Source organism: Patiria miniata, unplaced genomic scaffold (genome assembly GCF_015706575.1).
Source record: "Patiria miniata isolate m_02_andy unplaced genomic scaffold, ASM1570657v1 HiC_scaffold_9, whole genome shotgun sequence".
Classification (NCBI taxonomy): domain Eukaryota; kingdom Metazoa; phylum Echinodermata; class Asteroidea; order Valvatida; family Asterinidae; genus Patiria; species Patiria miniata.
The window spans coordinates 24921510-24941927 of record NW_024037076.1 but is presented as its reverse complement, the minus strand read 5'-3'; the positions used below and the strand labels follow the sequence as shown (position 1 = coordinate 24941927).

The window sequence follows — 20418 nt, the reverse complement described above, 5'->3', positions numbered from 1 at the left end:
CCACAGTAACACTTTTTCAGTTACATAAAAATTACCACTTTTCAGATCAGAGCTGTTCACGTCACAGGACCCTGACAAAAGCAAACGGAAGTACAAACGAGAAAAAAAATCAATCATGGTGTTATGCCTTTCGAACGCGGACACGGAATCAGGCGATCAAACCCTGAATATATTCGACCCCAATGTCTTTGATACAAATCGAGGCACTCCTTGACTTTCTGCGCTTTGGGTGAATAGCGATCGTTTTTTGTGTGTGCAACTTTCTATACACGGATTGGAATCGAGGGGAACTTCTGTACCCTGGTACATGTTTGTCCACTGAACCGTGCATGTTTTAGTAAGATCGACGAAAAACAACATTCCATAAATCTATTGTGATAGGTGGCAGCATAGTACATCATTTAAGCCCCTGGTTTCCCAGCACTATATGGAGTATACCTCATTTTATTTCCCTTTTAAGGTACAACGAAGCAAAAGAAGTGGAATTTGAAGAGTATGTACATAAGACTTGTCTATTCAGTGGGCCACACCCACCGATATCGTGCCAGACTTGAATCAAGTCTAGTTCAACACAAGACTTTATATTGTTGCACACGTTGGGGGCGTGTCATGCACGAACCGTGGCCGACTGGGTCGTGACAAGCACACACCTGATATGAATGGGATATTCACATCACGTTCTTCTGATTGTTGTGGACACAGATAAGAAAAATGACAACTAATCCAGGTAATAACGTGTAGGCAGGGGTGCTTGTTATCCTGGCTCGCACAGTGTCCTGCAAGAACCCACGTTCAGTAGTTACTTCTCGCTACGGACATTCATTAACGCGGAAGTGATCCTTCTTCGTCAGTCGAATTAATGCCAGCAGCGTGCTTGTATCGCGTGTAATAATCCTCTGTGCATATTATACGTCCAAAAGGGCACTCCAGTTGCAATTCACGGGTATTTAAGCATCGCGCTTGAGTACGGGATAGAGGTGACTTCCCCCTGGATCGCATAACGAGAATTGTAAGCGGATCATTCACAAGATGGAATATCTGGTCAAGAGCTGCATCGTGTGTAAGTATACTGCTCGTTAGTTCTGTTGAGACTAAACAATTTGGTGTAGTAGTAAATGTTTGTCTTAAGTGGTAATCGAGATCAGTGAAACGGTCGATTTCTATAGCGTTTCATGAACGAGGAAACGAATATTTTTTGGAACTTGGTAATGCGCTAAGATTGATTCAACTCGCTTTCTGTTTCAGGTGCGTTCCTCAAAATTTATTCTGAATGTCAGAATTGAATCTGTATAAGTCTTTAAATAAGATATGGACACATAATTTACAAGCCTTAATGGTTCACAGATATTACTATTAGATGCTTCTGAACTGCCTATGATTTATGTGTCATGTTAGGGCCATCAAAGCGAAAAATTTGGCCTTGAGGGAAGTTTGAGATTGTTTAAGCATGGAGCTATAATGGAGCTCCGTGGTTTATAAGCAACTACATTTTTTTTTTAAATTTGAACGAGCTTTATTCGAAGTTCCCCTAAGTTCTTGTCGATTTAGTGCCTCTAAAGAATAGTTGTATAGGTCTCTCTATTTTCTTCTATGAAGTAATAGAAGAAGATACTATTCCATAATGGGGATGTCTAGAAATGTAATAATTAAGTTTTAAGCAGGCGATACAGTTGAGTTCGACGCCACGACACGGTCGTTCAAAATTTCAACTGTATATGCCCAAACGAAAAATGACTCTACATGTATAAAGCGTTGAAGCAACATTCACATAGCAATAAATGTACTGTGTTGTAAAATAATCCAAAATGTACACATTGTTGTGACTGGCTCGCAATGATTTATATGTGCATTCTCCACTATTGCCCACTTTGTAATGCTCATTGACTGTGTGTACAATATCATCATAATCTTTACTATTCCGAGGGTCCATGATATAACACTGCAACCTACAACACTTGAAAAAAAAAAACGACACGTGAGCTCAATGCGTATCGATTCTCTTTTATCAGCCATCTTGCCCTGGATCGAACCCGAAGCGCTGAAACGAAAGAGGAATAACAATGACCGAAAAAGTATTGACAGTTTTTAACAATAGCCTGAATAGGAACTAGGCACTATATAAATATCCACCTCGATGATAAAATGTGGCATGTGGGCACTATGGTCAACCGCATATAAAATAGCAACACATTTTCGTTCCAGTAGAAACTGCTTTACTGCCCACTGCACCAATTCGTAATAGCCACAACAAAGCCCACAAGGAAAGACATGTGTATTTAGCATTACCCATTTCATTTTTTTCCTCAACAAATTCAGGGTTCAATCATGTCTTTCATTGTGTTTTTGAGTTGTCACGTATTTTCAACGCCCAGCTTTCAACAAATAAATTTAGGCCTAAACAATCCTCTTAGTGTTTGTCATGCTTATCCAGCAAATAGGTGAATCCGTATAGTTGGATAATGACTCAACAGAGTTTACTTTGGCATGATATTTTCCTCAGCTTTTTACCAGTAAATTTTCATTTAACTTCCGTCTAATGTGCATTAAGCCTGCCTAGTCACTGTGCTTTGTGTACTCAACCATTGTATAATACCAGAACAAGAAGTAGGTCTGCCAGGATTAAAGGTCACTTTACATGCAACACGTTGAATTCGACTGGACCAATAGGAAACACAGTCCGCAAACTCTATAAGCCTACTACCACATACCCCATTCGAGTTTTCTGCCAGTGACTTTGAACCTTGTAAACATAGCCCCATTGTGATATGTGGGGCAAAACGTTATCAGCAATTTTTGAAACTTAAAGGGTTCATAAAACGATTTTGTTTCATGGAACATGTGTTGTACAATTGTGTACTCCTCTTAAATGAAGCATACCTTTTTGGTTAATGTTATTGAAAAGTGCACTTTAAACATTTAACATTCTCCGTGCTCAGTTTCCGTACAACTGAGGGCGCTCTTGTCGTGATGTCATTTCAGGAAGACACTGTTCAATTTAGGGGCTTTCTGTTCAATTACTGTCAACCCTAAAAATGTGCTCTTTGAACACACCGATGAGAAAAGTTTGCTCACTGACTTAATGCCATGGATGTACTGACACAACAACGAATCACCAAAGATCAAAAGAATTACCAGTCACAGCATAATAAAATTCTGGGAACTTTTGGTGCTGTAACATTGAAATGACATCACACTTTTGCTCATGAATATTGAAATTCACATTAGCGTAAAAACAAAAAGGCACCAAAACACACTTGAAAATGGCAAACAAAATTGAAAATAAGGTTAAACGGGGCACAAAGGTGCATTTTCAGGACATTGTATGGGCCCTTTAAGAATCAACACATACGTTTAGATCTGTATTTCTGCGTTATTTTGACTTGCTTGTTGAGTAGAGCTGACACCCTGCACTTTGGATCACGTAATCTTTTCTGGAGATAAACGGTGGTCAATAATTTGGTCCAGCGATAAAATAATAAATCAACAATAATTGCACTGTCACGCAGATCGAGCACAGTTTACAAAACTTCTGTTTGAAAAAATGATCATCATCCAAAGTTTTGAAGTACGTCAAATGATCAATTGTGGCGTGCCTATAGAGTTTGGAGTTGTGGCATATTATCAGAGTAATGTGTTCGTATTTATTAACCTGGAATTAATCATCACCAATGTGATTTAGGTCTGTCGTTACTTGTGGCTTTTGCCTTTGGGGGAATGACTTTGGAGCAAAAGATTTCTCCTTTGTTGCAGAATCAATGCACGGTCTATTTTTGGGGGCAAGGTCGCATGAGTTTGCCTGATATCCATAGCTGCAATAGTGGAAATCAATTCAGAACCACTGACGCGAAAACCCAGTGTGAACATAGTCGCCTAGCAATGAATTCATACAGCATGCAATGTACTTGTATGGCTCTTTCTATGCCCCCCACCCCCCCCCCCCAAAAGAAAAATCACGCACGCATTTTATTTCCACTTGGGCTTAATGAAGAATACAAGTATGAGGCCAGTAGAGGTGGGAAAACCCGAAAAGCATAGCTTGTATCGGGCATGCCATTACAATACAGACGAACTATTACAGAAATATAATAATTATATTTCTTAGCAAAATAAACAAAGTTATGAGTAATGGGCTACGCGTAGGATCGCCATACAAAGTTCGATATGACACGTATAGTATAAGGTACAATTTCAGTTTGCGTTCATATTATATGACCTTGAACATCTAGGAGAGAATGGTCAATTATTCCATATACACTTAGACGTGATGACAAGTCGTTAGATAGTCGTATTTTGTCCACATGGTCTGCAATGAAAATGAAATCACATCCGGTACGGAATGTGTGCATTTCTATGGGAAGGTTTCGGATAGCATTTGCGCGCATTGGCTATTAACTGCGGTCTTAAACAGCTGCAGCCAGATGCTTTATACTTTGGTCATGATAAGTTACCCAGAATGCCATCCCCACTTCCTTCACAAGATTCTGTGAAGCTCATCAGCGTATCCCAGCGCCCTGTTTACAGGGCGGGGGTACGAGCGAAGTCTTATATACACTCAACCAAAAAAGAAAGTCATGAATCACACTCACCTTGCACGTATACAAAAGTTCAACTTTTTTTCGATACCATTTGTCATAAATTACATACTTTTGTACACATTATCACTGTTTGGGGCCAAATAAAGAGTATGGCTGGATTGCTAAGGAATTTCTGTCCTGATTAGTCGTTATTTGAGCGAGGGGTGCTCAGTAGTTTTTGAGTTAGACAAAAAAGTATTGGAAGGGGGACTTTCTTTTTTGGTTAAGTGTAGTTTAGGTCTGGAGTATTTAATGTATCGACACGCAGATGTTTTATGTAGCGGTATGTGGAAATATCAGTATAGACCAAGTAGGCCTACTGTGGTGAAAATTATGTGTAGCAGTCAGTATTTTCGTTCATTTGAAAGCTTTTAAGAACTTCATGAGTCATAACATGTCTCAATTTCGGAATTTCCGCCTTGATCCTGTTTTGTTTGTCTGTGCATATTGTGTCTTGTTTCCTGATAGAGAAGTAAGTTAGAAACATTGAATATGATCCGATTATACAGCAAAGTGAGAATTTTCGTTTCGCAAGAAAAGTTGTGTCGGCGAATGTTCCTGGTTTGATCCCTCTGGAATGTACCGGTCTCTTCCAAACACGTTTTCGTCGACCTGTGAACACATTGAAAGGCTCAGAGGCAGGAGTAAATATTTGTGCTGGAATTTTCCAAAATGGCATTTGTTTCCCACGCACTTCGCCCACTGCCATGGTCCGACCCGCCCGTTGGGCTGGTCGTACCATGAACTTAAACAACGTCATAATGGTGATGCCATCATTGAACGACTCATTGGCGCAATTTCATCGTTTTACTTTTTACTTTTTAATTTATAACCTTATGCACCTGCATACATTTTGTGCTTGCGGTTAGTGTTTGCTGAAAATGTTGCCACTATTGCTTATCGAAACTTGTGTATTAAGCAAAAAACCACTGTGAACCAGACATGAGCGTGTCATGGCATGACACTTGGCTGGTATACCAAGTCATGCTAAGCAACTATAGTTTATGTGCTAATATTTTCGTGCTGGGCAGTTCAGTGAATTCGGCCTTAATACAATGATCAAAAGTAGGATTATGTGGTAAGCATGGGACCAGCGCTGCAATGACACATGTTTTAGGTTAAAACAAAAATAATCGAAATTTCTCACGAAGTGGCACGAACTTGTCCCATCTCCACAGCTGGCCAGTGTTCGGTCTCATCGTGAAGTTCAACGACGGCATAATCGTGATGTCAACACTAAATGACCATGACACGCGATTACACAAGATTGTCTAGGTCTGAATATGGCCATATTGGTAAATGGCAAGTCACCCTTCCAATTCAATTTGTCTCCCATACACATGACGTCATTTCAGAATGGGCAACGGCAGAGGATGGGAAAGGCTAATACTACTTCGAAATTACATGTACCGGCCTGTTCGACCCTTTTAATGGTGTGATGTCTGCTTGGCTGAACATCTTAGGCCACGGGCATGTTGCTAATGAGCAGCAGGACTGTGTTTAATTTAATTATCTCCTTCATGTAGTCATAGAATTTGGTGAAAAGGGCACGGGGAGCAACACACACATTGTCAGGGTCATCGGTTTTTATACTGATGAAATTTCAGGCACATTTGGACGCTCGTTGGCGTGATGAATTTGGCAATTTAGAAAGAGGCTGCTGTCATGTAGGCTACAGTGTATGAAGCTGCTTATTCAAAACGTTAACTTGATATCATTAGTCCTTTGCCCATTTTGTTTTGAAAATAAAAGAGATCATAACCAAAAGACGAAAATGAAAATGTTCTGATGTACTTATTTCCCCAAATTAAGGTGACTTAAGTGTTCATAAAGATTTCATATTAAAATAGGCTGCATATACCCTGTATTGTATAATGGTTCATCGGGCGAACGCCAAATTTTTTTATAGCGTAAAACTGCGCTGCTCTCGCGAATAAAACAAAAGATATTGGCACAGCACATAAGTCTCAAAGCACGAACACACTAGGTCTTGCCTAAGCTCAAATTATCAGAAAATGTAATAGCAATTGGAGGATTCAATCCGCCAGAGATGCACTCTAATCATTTGATGAGACAACTACAAATTTGATTGGAGGCCGTAATGATATTCGGCGCCTGAGTTATTGAATCAAGCGACACGAGCCATGCATTACTGTTCAGTCGAATAACCATTGAAAGGCGTGTCGTAATAGTATATGGTAGGGTACATGCCGTGGATATGTCAAAATCAAGTGAACTAAACGCAAGTAGCGTATGAATAGATTTTTTTTTTTACAAAAGGCAATTCTGATATACGGGCGCTGCCATTTTGTTCTTTTCACTGCAGTTGAAATGCGAACTATTAAAGCTATTTTTAGAGCCAACTTTTTGTCTGCTCGGTCGTAACTGAAGTCTTTTGAGTTTCTGAATCGTGTAAACACAAGTTAAGATTTATCGACGTTTTTGTCCCTAAGGGAGAAACAGTAATGCTCGACTCGGTTCAGTGGAATTGAGCTGAAAAGTGCATTTTTCCTGCTCGATGGTTGAGGCAAAATGTACTAGTTCCGTATTTCTTCCGACTTCAGTGTTTCTGGATGGCAGAATATCTATGAAATTACACAGTCCAAATTCAGGGCACAGCCAAAAAATCACCGGCCAAAATGAATAAAAGCCATATTTGTCTTCCCAATTAATAGAATCAGTCAACCATTGTAAGACCCAGGTTACAATTTCAAATTCCCGCTGTCAATCGGGGTCACCAGCATACTTTTCTCACGTAGACAGAAGTTGACCAGCCAAGAAATAAAAACAAATAGCAAAAGGCTCAAACCAACGAAGGGAATTGTTTTTTGGCATTTTTTTTACGTCACATTTTTCTAATCAGGCTTCCGTAGATGTGGCCCTAGGCATGCAGCCAAGAACAAACTAAAATGCATTAAACAAAAAAGGGAGAATGTTTTACTTTATTGCGATTGTAGGGAGTCCACATGCGTGTTTTCTTTGTATACTTTTTCTGTCGCTCTGTTCGAATACACGGGGAAATTCTATTACCGTCTTGCTTCATTACTTTGACAATGAGAATGCCTGTTTGATGATTCATGAAAGTTGTTTGTAAGAAAGTCAGATCCGAGAACCGAGCAAAAGATCTATTTTATTGCCAGTCGGCGAGGAAACTTGAGGGAGTAGGTGCCACAAACAAACACAGTCGTTCCGATTATTGCGCTTTTCACCGGATATTGTGCATGTTTTGGACCATTGAGCAGCCTTTCAATCTAAATCCCCCCATCTTTTCAAACCATGACGGGTTTCATGGTTTGGTAGGCAAACAGACAGGCGCCATATTCGCCCACACTGTCTGTAGTCATGATAATCCAGAGGTCTAGGCCTACTCCAAGCTTAAAAGAGTGCAAAGTGCCCAACATTTTTTTTAAAATCTCCATTGTATCTAATGGAATGCGAACTGTGAATGGAGACAAACAAGTTTTTGGTGTATAGCGACTTGACTCATGTCACTCTGCAAAATCGTTGCAAAATATTCCTTTGACATTCGGGGATCACCAATAAGTTTTCGATTTACTTTTTTAAAAGAAAAGCCTAAAGAGTCCGGCCGGAATTTGTCCCGGCCGTGAGAAGGTATTCTGGACTGCCACACCAAATTCCTATTTCGCAACGGTCTCGATACAATTTTTCACGTGAAAGGCATGTAGGGGCCTAATTAGTATTTTATTGTTCAGAAATAAAATACATTTCTCTTTCATTGCAAGGTCGTAACCTAGGAGTAGATAGTTTCGTTTGATGAATTGTATTTCAAGATTTCCCAAAATCTGAAGGGCTCTTATCTCAAATACAACCATCGAAAAGACCATCACGTTGGCTCAATCCACGTCTGTTCCCACGGTGGTAAGGTGTGATGCACCTTTGCCACTTCTTCGCAGCAATGGTCTCATTTGGAAACTTCACATAATGCAACAGATGCAAATTTATAAGCTGTTACAGAAATTTTGAACTAAAACTCCTACAGCTATCCATGCTTTAGACGTGGACTATATCAGACCATTGCTGTATTAATAAGCTGATCGAAATCGATTCATCAAAACAGATTTAAACCCTGCCTTGTGGCGATGTTATTAAGTGTCGACTTATTTACAGCCTTTTGCCTGCGCTCGTGCGTGACGACTATATCCCAATTTGCCACCTTTTATTCCCTTAAATAGAAAGTGCAGGTTTTTGTTATCCACGGGTCAGGGGGTTCATCATAAAGGTTTGAAAATACCAGTCGGGAGTCACACTGGTCAAATCTTTAGCTTCGAGACTTCTGTAAGGTTGCCGTTAGCTCACCCAATGCGTGTCCTGATATGCTCCATTGAGAATTGTTTTCAATGGAAGTTTACCATTTGCTTCAAGGTTTTTTTTGCGGTTGTTTATGCATGCTATCCCGGAAATATCCCCTGGATTTCTGTAACAATTTCTTTTAAAACATATTGGATTATTATTGCTCTCTGCTATATAAAGTCTCCCAGGCAAAAGTAGTTTTATCGTACTTGCGTGAGGTGTGCTATATTTCTTTTGGAATTTGAAAGAAAACAAGTTTGATTGTTATAGTTTGCACTTAATAGTCATGAAAAAGGGGCTAATCTAGCCTATAGACATACCTTCAGAAAATTCTCGACTGTGTTGACTTTTGCGATGTGGGACATGGTGACGTGTTACCCTAGTAAAGGGTGCGGACATGTAAAAAGGCCCAGAATTGCCAAAACACGATTTGTATGCCCTAAAATTCTTTGCTATTAGAGCATTTTAATTGTGGGCCATGAACTTAAAGGTTTGTAATAACAAATGGGTGGAAGCCGTGCACAGGAGTGTGAGCTTGTATTTCTGTGAAATTCGCATGAAATGGGACCCTAAAATTGCTCTATTTTGCAATGGAGCGCATGATTTTTGTTTTTTCAAAATGGCGATGGGCCACTGGACTTCTTTTCGGGGTGCTCATCTTTGGATGGAATTTTCTCCCAAAAGTCATCGGATTATTGAACGAAAATTTAACAGAAAATAAAAGATTATGAAACAAGCTTTAATTTGATGGGTGTCTCAAAGTATACGTTGGAGAGTTGTGAGTGTATTTAAATTTTTTTGGTAGTACGAGTAATTATCACTGAGGTCTAGGGGTCGATTTGCAGGTCTGTACCCCTAGGTTTGCCTCAGGTGCCAAGCGCCCTCAAGAGTGAAAAAGAAGTAAATCCCAGTCAAACTTGCAGTCAATATTTGTTTTGCCCATCGTCAATTTGTCATTACGTCAGAAAGATAAAGATTTGTTCTGTAGGGTTTCCACAACTCTCTCTCTGTAACCGTTGAGGGCGTACTTGTGAGTCCAAACCGTTCCTGTTATCCTGTGTCGTTCAGTTAATGAGTTTACCTTTAAAAGGTTGATTTCAAACTTTTTTGGCCTCCCTGTTTGCAGCTGTATAAATATAAATCATTTTACTTTTTTTCTGAAAATTCTCTCTTCTTTGTAGGGATGGGTATTGTGTTGGTAGCAGTCGCCGCCCAAGATCCCACGTATGTGGCCACTTTCAGCATGGCAGGGGCGTCAGGGAACGCGACCTTCACGCGGGGCACGGGATCAAACACGATCATCCGCCTGAGCATGTCTCTACCGGCCGGAACCTACAACTGGACCGTACGGGAGAAACCGACCGTATACGACCAGCGACCGGTGTGCAGTGAGGTTTTTACCGGGGGAGTCTTGGCCAATGGCGGGGATCTCACGACCGCTCACGGCAAGCTGACTGGTGGAACATCCGTAACAGCAGAATTTGATAATGACCAATTGAAGCTAACTGGTACAGATAGCATTTCTAGTCGATCCCTTGTCTTAGAGGAGACTACATCGGGTACTCTCATCTGTGCCAATATCCTCGACTATGACGTCGATGTAGTGACAGCGGTGGCGAAATTTGTGTCACCATTTGCCGGGACTGTGACGTTTCGACAGCGACAAGGCGAGCCATCGGCACTGACAACTGTCCTGGTAGATCTGTATAGTGTGTTGGACCCACAAGTAGCAACGTACAGTTGGGGTATCCACTCAATCCAAGACTACAATAAGGACATGAACCTTCAGCAACGCTGTAGCAGCACCATGTCGGCCATTTTTAACCCCATTGGAGACCTTTCAAGCAAGTTCGGTGATGTGACAATCAACCCAGCATCTTCAAGTAGAACTCGGTATTTCATCGATACCAACCTACCTTTAGACCAGAGCGCTAATTCGGTACTCGGGAAAAACTTGGTGTTCAAAAACAGCGACGGGACTTTCATTGCCTGTTCGCCTATTCAAGAGTTGCTGCCCAAAGCCGTAAGTGCCGAGATCAGCGTGTCGGGGGTGAATGGGACCCTGGAATTTAGGCAGCGGTCCCCGTACGACCCCACTCACATCTCGGTCAATCTCGCCAAGCTACGAGGATTGGCAGCAGGTTACCACGTGCATGTGCAGCCAGTGACCGGACGGATTAACACGGACGATCAGCCTGCGAGCAATGCCAACGTTGGAGGGCACTATAACCCCTTCGGCGTCATCGCCGGGGATTCCCCGGCTGCAGGAACGGGCACACATGACCAATACGAAGTGGGAGACATCAGCGGGAAATTTGGAAGCCTTTCGAGCCTGGATGCCTTTTCAGGACAGTTCGTCGACTGGAATATGCAACTGTTTGGAAAGTACAGCATAGTCGGACGCTCCATCGTTATCCACAAAGCAGAGGCAAATGCACGGTGGGCCTATGGGAACATCGGTTACCCGACCGATGTGGTAACAGTCAAAGCCGATTTCAGCTCCGTCGTAGCGGGTAAGATGGTTTTCAGGCAGGACCCAAACGATCCGTATTCAGACACGACTGTCTACGTGGAGGTCACACGCGCTGATGGCTCAGATCCCACAGTTAACCACAACTTCCACGTGCACGAAAAACCAATCGGGAATGATTACCTTTCTTCAAGCAGTCGATGCGCCAGCGCAGCAGGACACTTCAACCCGTTCGTAGACTTTAAAAACGGCTACGACCTGTGCGATTTCACCAACCCCTACCGATGCGAAGTGGGTGATCTCTCACAAAAACTGGCAACCATTGACATCTCGAGTTCAATCAGCAGCAGCAGCAGCAAATACTTCTTCACTGATCCCCTCCTCCCCCTGACTGGATACTATTCCGTAGCTGGTCGGTCTGTCGTCATCCACATGCCTGACAGAGCTGCCCCGAGACTAGCATGCGCTGATCTTTACGACGCCCCGTCCATCTCGATACAGACAGACGCCTGGGACGGCGGCCCGGCCATCCGAGGTCCTATAGCCATCTCACAGGCCTCAGAGTTTGACCGAGCCAAAGTCAGCATCGAGCTGTCCCAGCTTGACCAACTGGCCGGAGGATGGCACATCCACGTTCTACCAATCGATCCAGACAACGTCGACGCCCCGTGCAGCGCTGCGTCAGTTCAAGGCCACTACAATCCATTCGGGGCGGATGGTGGTCAAGATGCCCCTGCCACCGGCACCCACGACATGTACGAGGTTGGAGATTTGAGCGGGAAGTTTGGTTCCTTTGCTAGTCTCGACAGCATCACGGCTGTTTACATGGATACCAACCTGGATCTAACAGGACCGCGGAGTGTAGGCGGTAGATCACTCGTTATACATAGGGACGACGCCGCAGGATCCAGAATGGTGTGTTCTGATTTGGACCAGTCGGTGGCTGACGGTGATTTTTCGATTATGGCCCAGGCTACATTCCAGGGCGATGCCGTGACAGGCACCATCACTTTAGTAAGTGTTCTATATTGAAGCTGAACTTTTTCTTCAAAGTCTCCAATCATGTACAAAGTAGTTGAAGCACTATCTAGCTTTTATTTGCGTTTGGAAGACCGGCAAAATGCTAGCCAAATTAAAGGGTGCCACGGATGTTTCCATCGCACAGGATTTTAAGACATCGTGTAGGCGGTAGATGCGGTACTGTAGGTACGGAGGATTTCAAGCATAATCCAGGCCTATATTTATGCATGGCTGGGCAAAAACAATACAAAGTCCAGCCCAAGACCTTGACAAAGTGCATCCTACAAAATCAGTAACGCACTCTTGCCATGTAACCTTAATCCTCCAAATTCCTCCACTTTGGCAAAGAGGATTTTGAAGGATTTAGGGCGGTTAGGGTTAATTCATTTATTCAAACGGTCAATTCTATGAAAGAGACAAAACGTTTGAAGCAATTTATATATGAATTACATGCATGGTTTATTTTGGCTTTGCAAGAAGGGACGGACTGTGTCGTATATTTGTTGCTAAAGTACAGAAATCCCAAATATTTTTCAAAAAGGCCATCAACAGACATAGCTCAAACTGTGCATGATTCACTGTGTCTATCTATTCACCCTTGACGTTACGGTCCATACCTAAGTTTTCACCTTTTCTCCTAGAAACAAATTCGATTTGCGTCCGGTTACCAAGGGGATACGATCGTCCAGGTGGACTTAACTGCCAATGACGTAAGTAATTTCGTTGAATTTCGGATTTCTGGGCGATGCCTAGGGGCCATGGGGCAATTAGCACTTTTGTCTCGTGGATATGCGGCTCTTTCAATAAAAACAATATTGCCTTATAGTTCAGTACTACCAAAGGCAGTGACTAATTTGGCTGTTCCAAGTTTCCGTTCCTCGACGGCCAATGCCTTTGAGACCACACAGATGGTCACATAATAAAATAGCTTGCTTGTAATAACTATGCAATTAGTAGGCCCTACGTGCTTACGGAAGGAAAAAGGAATGTAATAAAATAATCAGCCAAGCGCGTTACCTATGGGTTTTTTGATACGACCGCACAGCTCGTGATAAGCAGTAATTTTATGGATTGTGATTGAGTGATGGTATTTGCCAGGCCGATCCAGCTGGCAAACCCTTTAGTGCAATATCCGATGAAAATGTATCGTTAGCTACGGCAAGTTTGTTTTCAGAGAATCGGAACGAAGCTTAATTATTAACTTGAGCGTAACCACAGATGGTATATTTCAACGTTCAAAATAAATACCTTTACGATTTTTCTTGATTGTGTATTTACACACGTGTGATTTCATTTTTGTTTGTTTGATAAATTTACCTTAGCAAACGCTGTTGATATTCCAGAGGTCGGTAAACTTTGTATATCTATTTGGTATCTCAACTATAGTTCTAGAGGTAATACCAATAATTATATTTGTATGTGTTAGAGAAGATGAGATATGTATTTGTCCCAATATTTGTTTCTTTTTGTACTCATGCTTCTTTCAACAGAGAGACTCTATTCATTCACGTGCTTACTCGATGGATTTATTTCCTATGCGTTGACAAACTTAACAAATTTAACATCCATCGTTTATTTGGTAACAGTCCTATATTTTATAATCAAAAGTGGATTTAAGAAATGCATAAAATTCGTCTTTTTCTTCTTAGGATAACATTGAGTATGTACTGGAGATTCCCAAAACGACGTGTGACGATGACGACATCTTTAACCCGTACCAGATTTCCGTTCCCACGGTAAGAGAGTCATTTCCAAAGCGAGGAAAAGTTATAACCATTTCTTGCAGACAAAATGAAGAAAATGAAGAAAATCAATATCGTTTAACAAGAGAACGGCAGTACAAGACGATTATCTACGATTTGTTGTTATATGAAGGTGGCATTGGACATTGCCCTTTTTTTCTTAACTTTTTTCAACTGTCCAACAATCAAAAGCACGCATCAAGCGTTGCACTTTTCTCTGAAAACATTCTTCCTCCCGTCAAGGGATATTCCAAACAATAAATTTAAGACCGAGTAGACGTCATAGATGTTGGTGTTTGACATTATTTTCGTTTCAAGCTCGAGGTTTTCCCAACATGGGAAAGACAACGATTCATACATGCCTCATTTGTCACTATTCATATTTGATTCACTTGAGCTTAGGCCTAACTTCTTAACATTGATGTCAATGTTTAAAAGACGACATTTTTCTTTTCCAAAATTGGTTTTCCGGTTGCCTGCATTGTTTACGGTAGTTTCACAATCCAAAAATATCGTAAAATATCGATAATATTTTAAAATAAAAAAATTATCCTTTATGCGTAATTTTGCAGGACCAGTGCTCCGTAAGTCGCATGAGACTCTGTTCTGTCGGGGATCTCAGATCAAAACACGGTATGGTGTACAGCAACCAGCGAGTCTTCATGACCGATATTAACCTGCCTCTCTACGGATTAAACTCGGGTAAGTTTCCTGCTCTGAATTATGTCTTAGTGCGGAAACCTGTAAATCCACGCCGGCAGCGCATGAGTCATTGTTCGGAGATTTGTAGGGACTTAAATATGTGTGTGTGAGTACAAACACGATGGCTATATTGCACTGCTGCCAAATACATGCACAATGTTATCTGAAATGTATTGACAGTACAAATTAATGTACAACATTATCATCGTATTGATCTCAGCTTCATTATAAAATGTTTAAGGTTATGCCATTAATCGGCGGAATTTTCTAAGTGCTGTCCACGAGTTTATCCGTGTACAGGGTGATTCACAATGGTCTGGACCCACATTAAAGAAAATAGTAAAAAATATATAGCAATGATCAAAACAAGTGCAAATGAGATACATGTTTATAGGCTGTTATTTTGGACATATTTGGTGAATGTTTCGTGTATATCCATTGTACCATTTTGAAGAAAAGCGCAGGCAAAGAACACACGCTAAAAAAAACCCACTCGACCACGGTGACACGGTTCAGCAAAGTTTAAAAATCAAGTTCTGATGTGAAACTAGCAGTATAACAAATACAAAAACCTAGTCATGGTGAATGACTCACTTGAAGTTATTGACACATTTAAAAAGGCAAAACTGACTCCGTGTGCAGACTGGAAAATGAGCCACTTCAATGAAAATGGCATAACTCCTCACCACCGCCACTAACTTGAACAGTTCAAACTTCCTGTGCAAGTCAAGGTAATAACCATTCATATGAAACACTCAGTTTTTTTCTCAATATACTCAATTTGCCACACCAAAAATGGTGAACTTGGGTCCAGATCATTATGGTATAAATGTTTGGTAAATTCAACCAAACCAACCGATCCCAGCAAAGAGGTAAGACTGCACCAGCAGTAAGCATGAGGTCGTGGGTTCGAGTCCCACCCGAGTAACTTTTGAACTTGTCTCGTAAATTTTTTAACAACACTGAGTACAGAGCACGTTCTTGTAAAATTAGTCACAAAAATAGTAAATCATTCCATTCGCGATCTCCTCGGAATTCAAGGCACGATTTCCTAGGTACAGTAAAATACTTAGCAAAAATGTCAATTCATTTGGAAACCGAGTGCATGAGGGCACGTTTTTTTGGAGAGAGTTTCTAAAGAAAAGGTCCACAGTGTCCTCCAGTGGCATAGCATTGACAGCCTCGCCTCGACTTTATACTTGGAATCATCCATGATCTCTTTCGTTATTTTCGACAGTGATTGGTCGTAATCTAAGAATCTCGACATCGACAGCGGACGGAGGCAAGTCTTGCTCAACGATCATACCCGATGGAGCTTCCGGGCGGAAAATTAACCACGTGTACCCAGCAACCACGGCATTTGATGCGTAGGTGTTTAAATACCACTAATTTCTAAATAACATCGGGGACAAGACTTGTTAAAAGAATAAATGTGTTTAAAATTAAATTTAACATAAAACTAAATACTTTTAACATAGGTGTATTTTTTTTATTGGTTTGTAGACTATATTTCGTGTTTGATTCATAAATTGAAAGTTACAAGGACCTGACGTATTGATCCCAACATAGTGTTGAACCTCCCCTGTTTTTATAGGATTATTATCAATTGAAGCAAATGGGTTTTCTGACCAATGACCATGATTTCTTAGGATTTGCCGATTTTATCTTGTTTTTTATTTGAACATTTTGTCGAATTCTGATCAAGGAATCCTCGTTTGAACTCTTTCAGGTATGGTTTCCAGACGACTGTGGCCAACGCCATTGCCAGCGGCAATCGATGGCAAGTTGTGCCGTCACAGGAGCCCGGTGAATCAACGGAATTCCCGGGCTGTAGCTCAGTCGATTTTTGGGTCATAGGTGAGTACACATTTTCGGTGAAACCGAAATTATTAACGAAAACAGACACCTCAAGTACAGAGAAATAGAGGCTCATGCTTTGGTCGAAATTCAGTTAGCCGACATCACGTGAGAGAATATCTCTTCTGAAGTTCTACTTGTTTTATGTCTCCCTTTTTCCAGGTCCAAATGTTGAGAACTTGGTGACGGCGTTTTCCGAGGCCGTCAAAGCAGGCAGCCTCGATTCTTACAATCCTACCGATCAGTGTTCAGAAGGTATGGCTTTTAAAAACCACGAAAAATCCATTGTGGATCCCTAGATAAAAGAGACTTTCCCGTGATTTTATTTAGCCCAAAATTTGGCCTAAATGTGGACAGAATAGCATTGTTTCTCCCTCCTCCTGGAAATAGAACGGCTGGTCTGGAGAATCCGAGTGCACTTGAAGTACAAGTTGTTGGCAAAGTCTAGGCCTTCATGTACAAATATATCGGATTTAACCAAACTATAGCTATTTTAAGGTTGAACAAAGACATTGACTGGAGCGGGGTTTGAACCTGCATACGACCTCCGGATTACCGTTCCGGTGCTCTACCAACTGAGCTATCCAGCTAGGTTGCTGGCTCCCCATTTAGTCGGTGTCTTTCGTTCAAGAGGCGCCAGACAGAAACCATAAACCGGTATTGCCATGTAGCCAGGGATCGCACCCAAAGTCACGATGCTAGCAACATTAGCAATGCTGCAAACCCGGGAAATAGCAAACAGGGATCACTCAGAGAGGATGTACGGTTTTGTATTACAGATCTTCAAAGAAACCACGTAGAGAAACTGACTAGGTTCATTATAAACTATAACTAGACATATCTCAACATAGGCATATTTAACCTTTCCGTTTAGGAACATTAGATCCATGACCTTTTCTGGTCGGCTCATATCTTGGCTCGTGAGTGCTATAATCCGTACCGAAGGCGATGCAGACTTTTTTTTCTAATTCTGAAACTTTCGACCGTCTCGACACAAAATCCGAGATAATCTGAAGCGGAGACAAAACAGGGTGTGTGCGATAACTTATCGCAGCTGACGCACTTCGGCGACTTTCGCAATTTGAGATAAGACTGCTTTCAAATAGCATGAAACGAATTTTCAGTGTGAACACTTTAGAAACGCCGACAGCGTTTACGTAGAAACGGAAAAAAGGTGAACGTTTAAGTAACGGACTAATATAAAAAAAACCGTGACATTGTACCCCAAAATGTCCACATTTCGGCAAACCCCCTTTTCACTTAATAATAAATCCATATGAATATTAAATTGTTTTAGAAGACTGCTGCACGATACCATGCTTCAGACAAATTACTGACAATTGTACATGTGACTATTTCGTCTCTAACAATCAAAATCAAAACACGAATTCGTATATTTAACTTCTTTTTTATGTTTAAGTTGGATTAATCCCGTCAGATGTGTTTTCAAACTCCCTCTGAATGCATCCTTTATAGTCCTTTGAAACGGAGTGATGAGTCATTTTGCCAAACATTACCACTTTTTTTGTTTGTCATTTTTGTCAGGATCGGGCGTCAGTCACGTGATCCCTTCGGGATTTATGATCCTTTTGTCAACCATCTTGGGACTATTCGTCATCGTCCCTCTACAACGTGATGTCTGAGCCACAACTTCCTGATCAATAAAAAGTCAGCTATATCTTGAAATGTTAAGAAAAAATTGTAAAATGTATAACCTTTCATGTTTCAATTTTTGAAAAGAATTTGTTGCAAACTGACGCTACTTTAGCGGTTGTGTACAAAGTCTATGGAGAGTCAAGAAAATTCAGTTATTGGTGAGTCAGTATTTCCTAACAAAATTGGAAATGTTTCTCAGTCCCAGATTCATGTCTTATCATCATTTTTGTAAAGACTGACCTTCATTGAGATGATACATGACAAAAAACAGCGTCAGGTTGCAACATTCTTTCCCAATTTTTCGTTTCCATTTTTCCTTGATTTTGTCCCCTATATCCTATACAGCTGAAAAATGTGGTCCTGTCTCGCAAAAACGGCCGGGTATTGCATTTGCACAATGAACGAAAATTATTGTGTACAATTGGGAAACGGGAAAATCTACTTCTTTTGGAGACTGTATTTTTATGTTGTATTCAAAATTGTATTTTATATCAATAATATTGGGCAAATGAATTAAGGTGATAACATTATTGAGTTTCACCAAGGTAATTTTATATTGCTTAAATACTGCGGTATAGGGTGAGTCAAAAAAAGAGGAAACCCAAATGGCAGGACAATTTTCTTAATCAAGTTCTGCATGTAGCACTTTCAAAATGTAGGATATGAAAGCCCAATTAATAAGCTTTCGTTTAGTACAAGAATCATTCAAATCACTGTACTTTACAAGTTACAGAATTTGGAACACACACATGTGATTTGTTTTCGTTTTGCTGAAAGAACACTTGCCTTTTTGTGATCAAAATTCCGTAACTCGAAAAGTACATGAGTGATTTCAATGATGCTTGTACTTAAAGCTTATTAATTGGGATTTCACATCCTAAATTTTGAAAGTGCTACATGCAGAACTTCATTCGATAATTAGTCCTGCCATTTGGCTTTCCTTTACTTGACTCGCTCTGTAAATTCGGGAAACGGGAAAATGTTATTTTTGGGAAACTGTATTTTTAAGATCTATTGGGCAAATGAATGAAGGGTGATATTCCTGAATTTCATCGTCATTTTATATTGCTTAAATACTGTATAGGCCCTTCTTGGTGGTGTCTGCATGAGAGAATGTGAGAACTCACAAACTTGCTCGATGGGACTCAACCATTACAGCGAAACGCCGTTATAACGAACGCCGCTATAACGAACATCCCATTTGGCTCGTGAAATAGTAAATTCTATTATGACGCACAATCACTATAACGAACGACCAATATAATGAATATTTTTATGGATCCCATGATGTTCGTTATAACAGCGTTCTACTGTACTTCTACGAAGGAGATCAGGTAGCCAATTTATGATTTCATTTTGTTTGTATGAACTTGTGTGTTAGTTAGTTTGTTTGTTTTTACTTTCTGCGTCCTACAACTTGTCAGAAATTGACAAGCTTACCCAGCGCCATTTTACACTTTGATTTTTAAGATTCAAAATGGCCATTTTGAACCCAACGTGATTATAAAATGAGCGTTTCAAGGATGAAAAAAGTAGGTAATGTAACAAAACGTTTTGTTTAATGTTGTGTATTTTGAGGGAAAAAGGTGCAAATTTAGACGTTTCTAAGCTAAAAGCTGCAAAATAACCAGAGTTATTTATCTGACAAGAATGTTGCTTTAATCTCTTTTATTAACCCATGCAAACAATTATTTAAATCACCAATAGTATATCAATCTTAACTTAATAATATTCCACGAAATATAACCTATATTCTCGAGTTTCTAAGGGAGGTTTTTCTAAGACTTATTTGTAAATTTTGATATATATCTTTATTGTAATTTATGCATCAAATTTACATTAACGATAAAGGCAATAATGGCAGACTTTTTATATGAATGTAATATGTTTTAATAACAAAAACAACAATATGATTTTTTCCATTTATACTGAGAACAGTAGTTTTAACATAGCACTTGGTTGTTAATAGGCTAGTAAAAATTATGTAGGGTAATTTTAATAAAGGTTTTTCATGAGTTTTACAATGTTTCAGTGTACACAAATTTTTTTTTGTTTTTGTTTACATACATGCATGGAATTACATGTG

General features: G+C 40.4%; 1 protein-coding gene across 1 annotated transcript; it reads left to right on the top strand.

Moving 5' to 3' along the window:
- The first annotated feature begins 611 nt into the window (after nucleotides 1–611).
- LOC119720675 lies at nucleotides 612–19124 on the top strand. Its single transcript, XM_038190468.1, has 9 exons — nucleotides 612–1060; nucleotides 10067–12369; nucleotides 13017–13085; nucleotides 14025–14111; nucleotides 14690–14819; nucleotides 16057–16186; nucleotides 16549–16676; nucleotides 16839–16931; nucleotides 18222–19124. Exons 1-9 carry the CDS (start codon nucleotides 1030–1032, stop codon nucleotides 18317–18319), a joined length of 3069 nt encoding a protein of 1022 aa, XP_038046396.1. The 5' UTR covers nucleotides 612–1029; the 3' UTR covers nucleotides 18320–19124.
- The last annotated feature ends 1294 nt before the right edge of the window (nucleotides 19125–20418 follow it).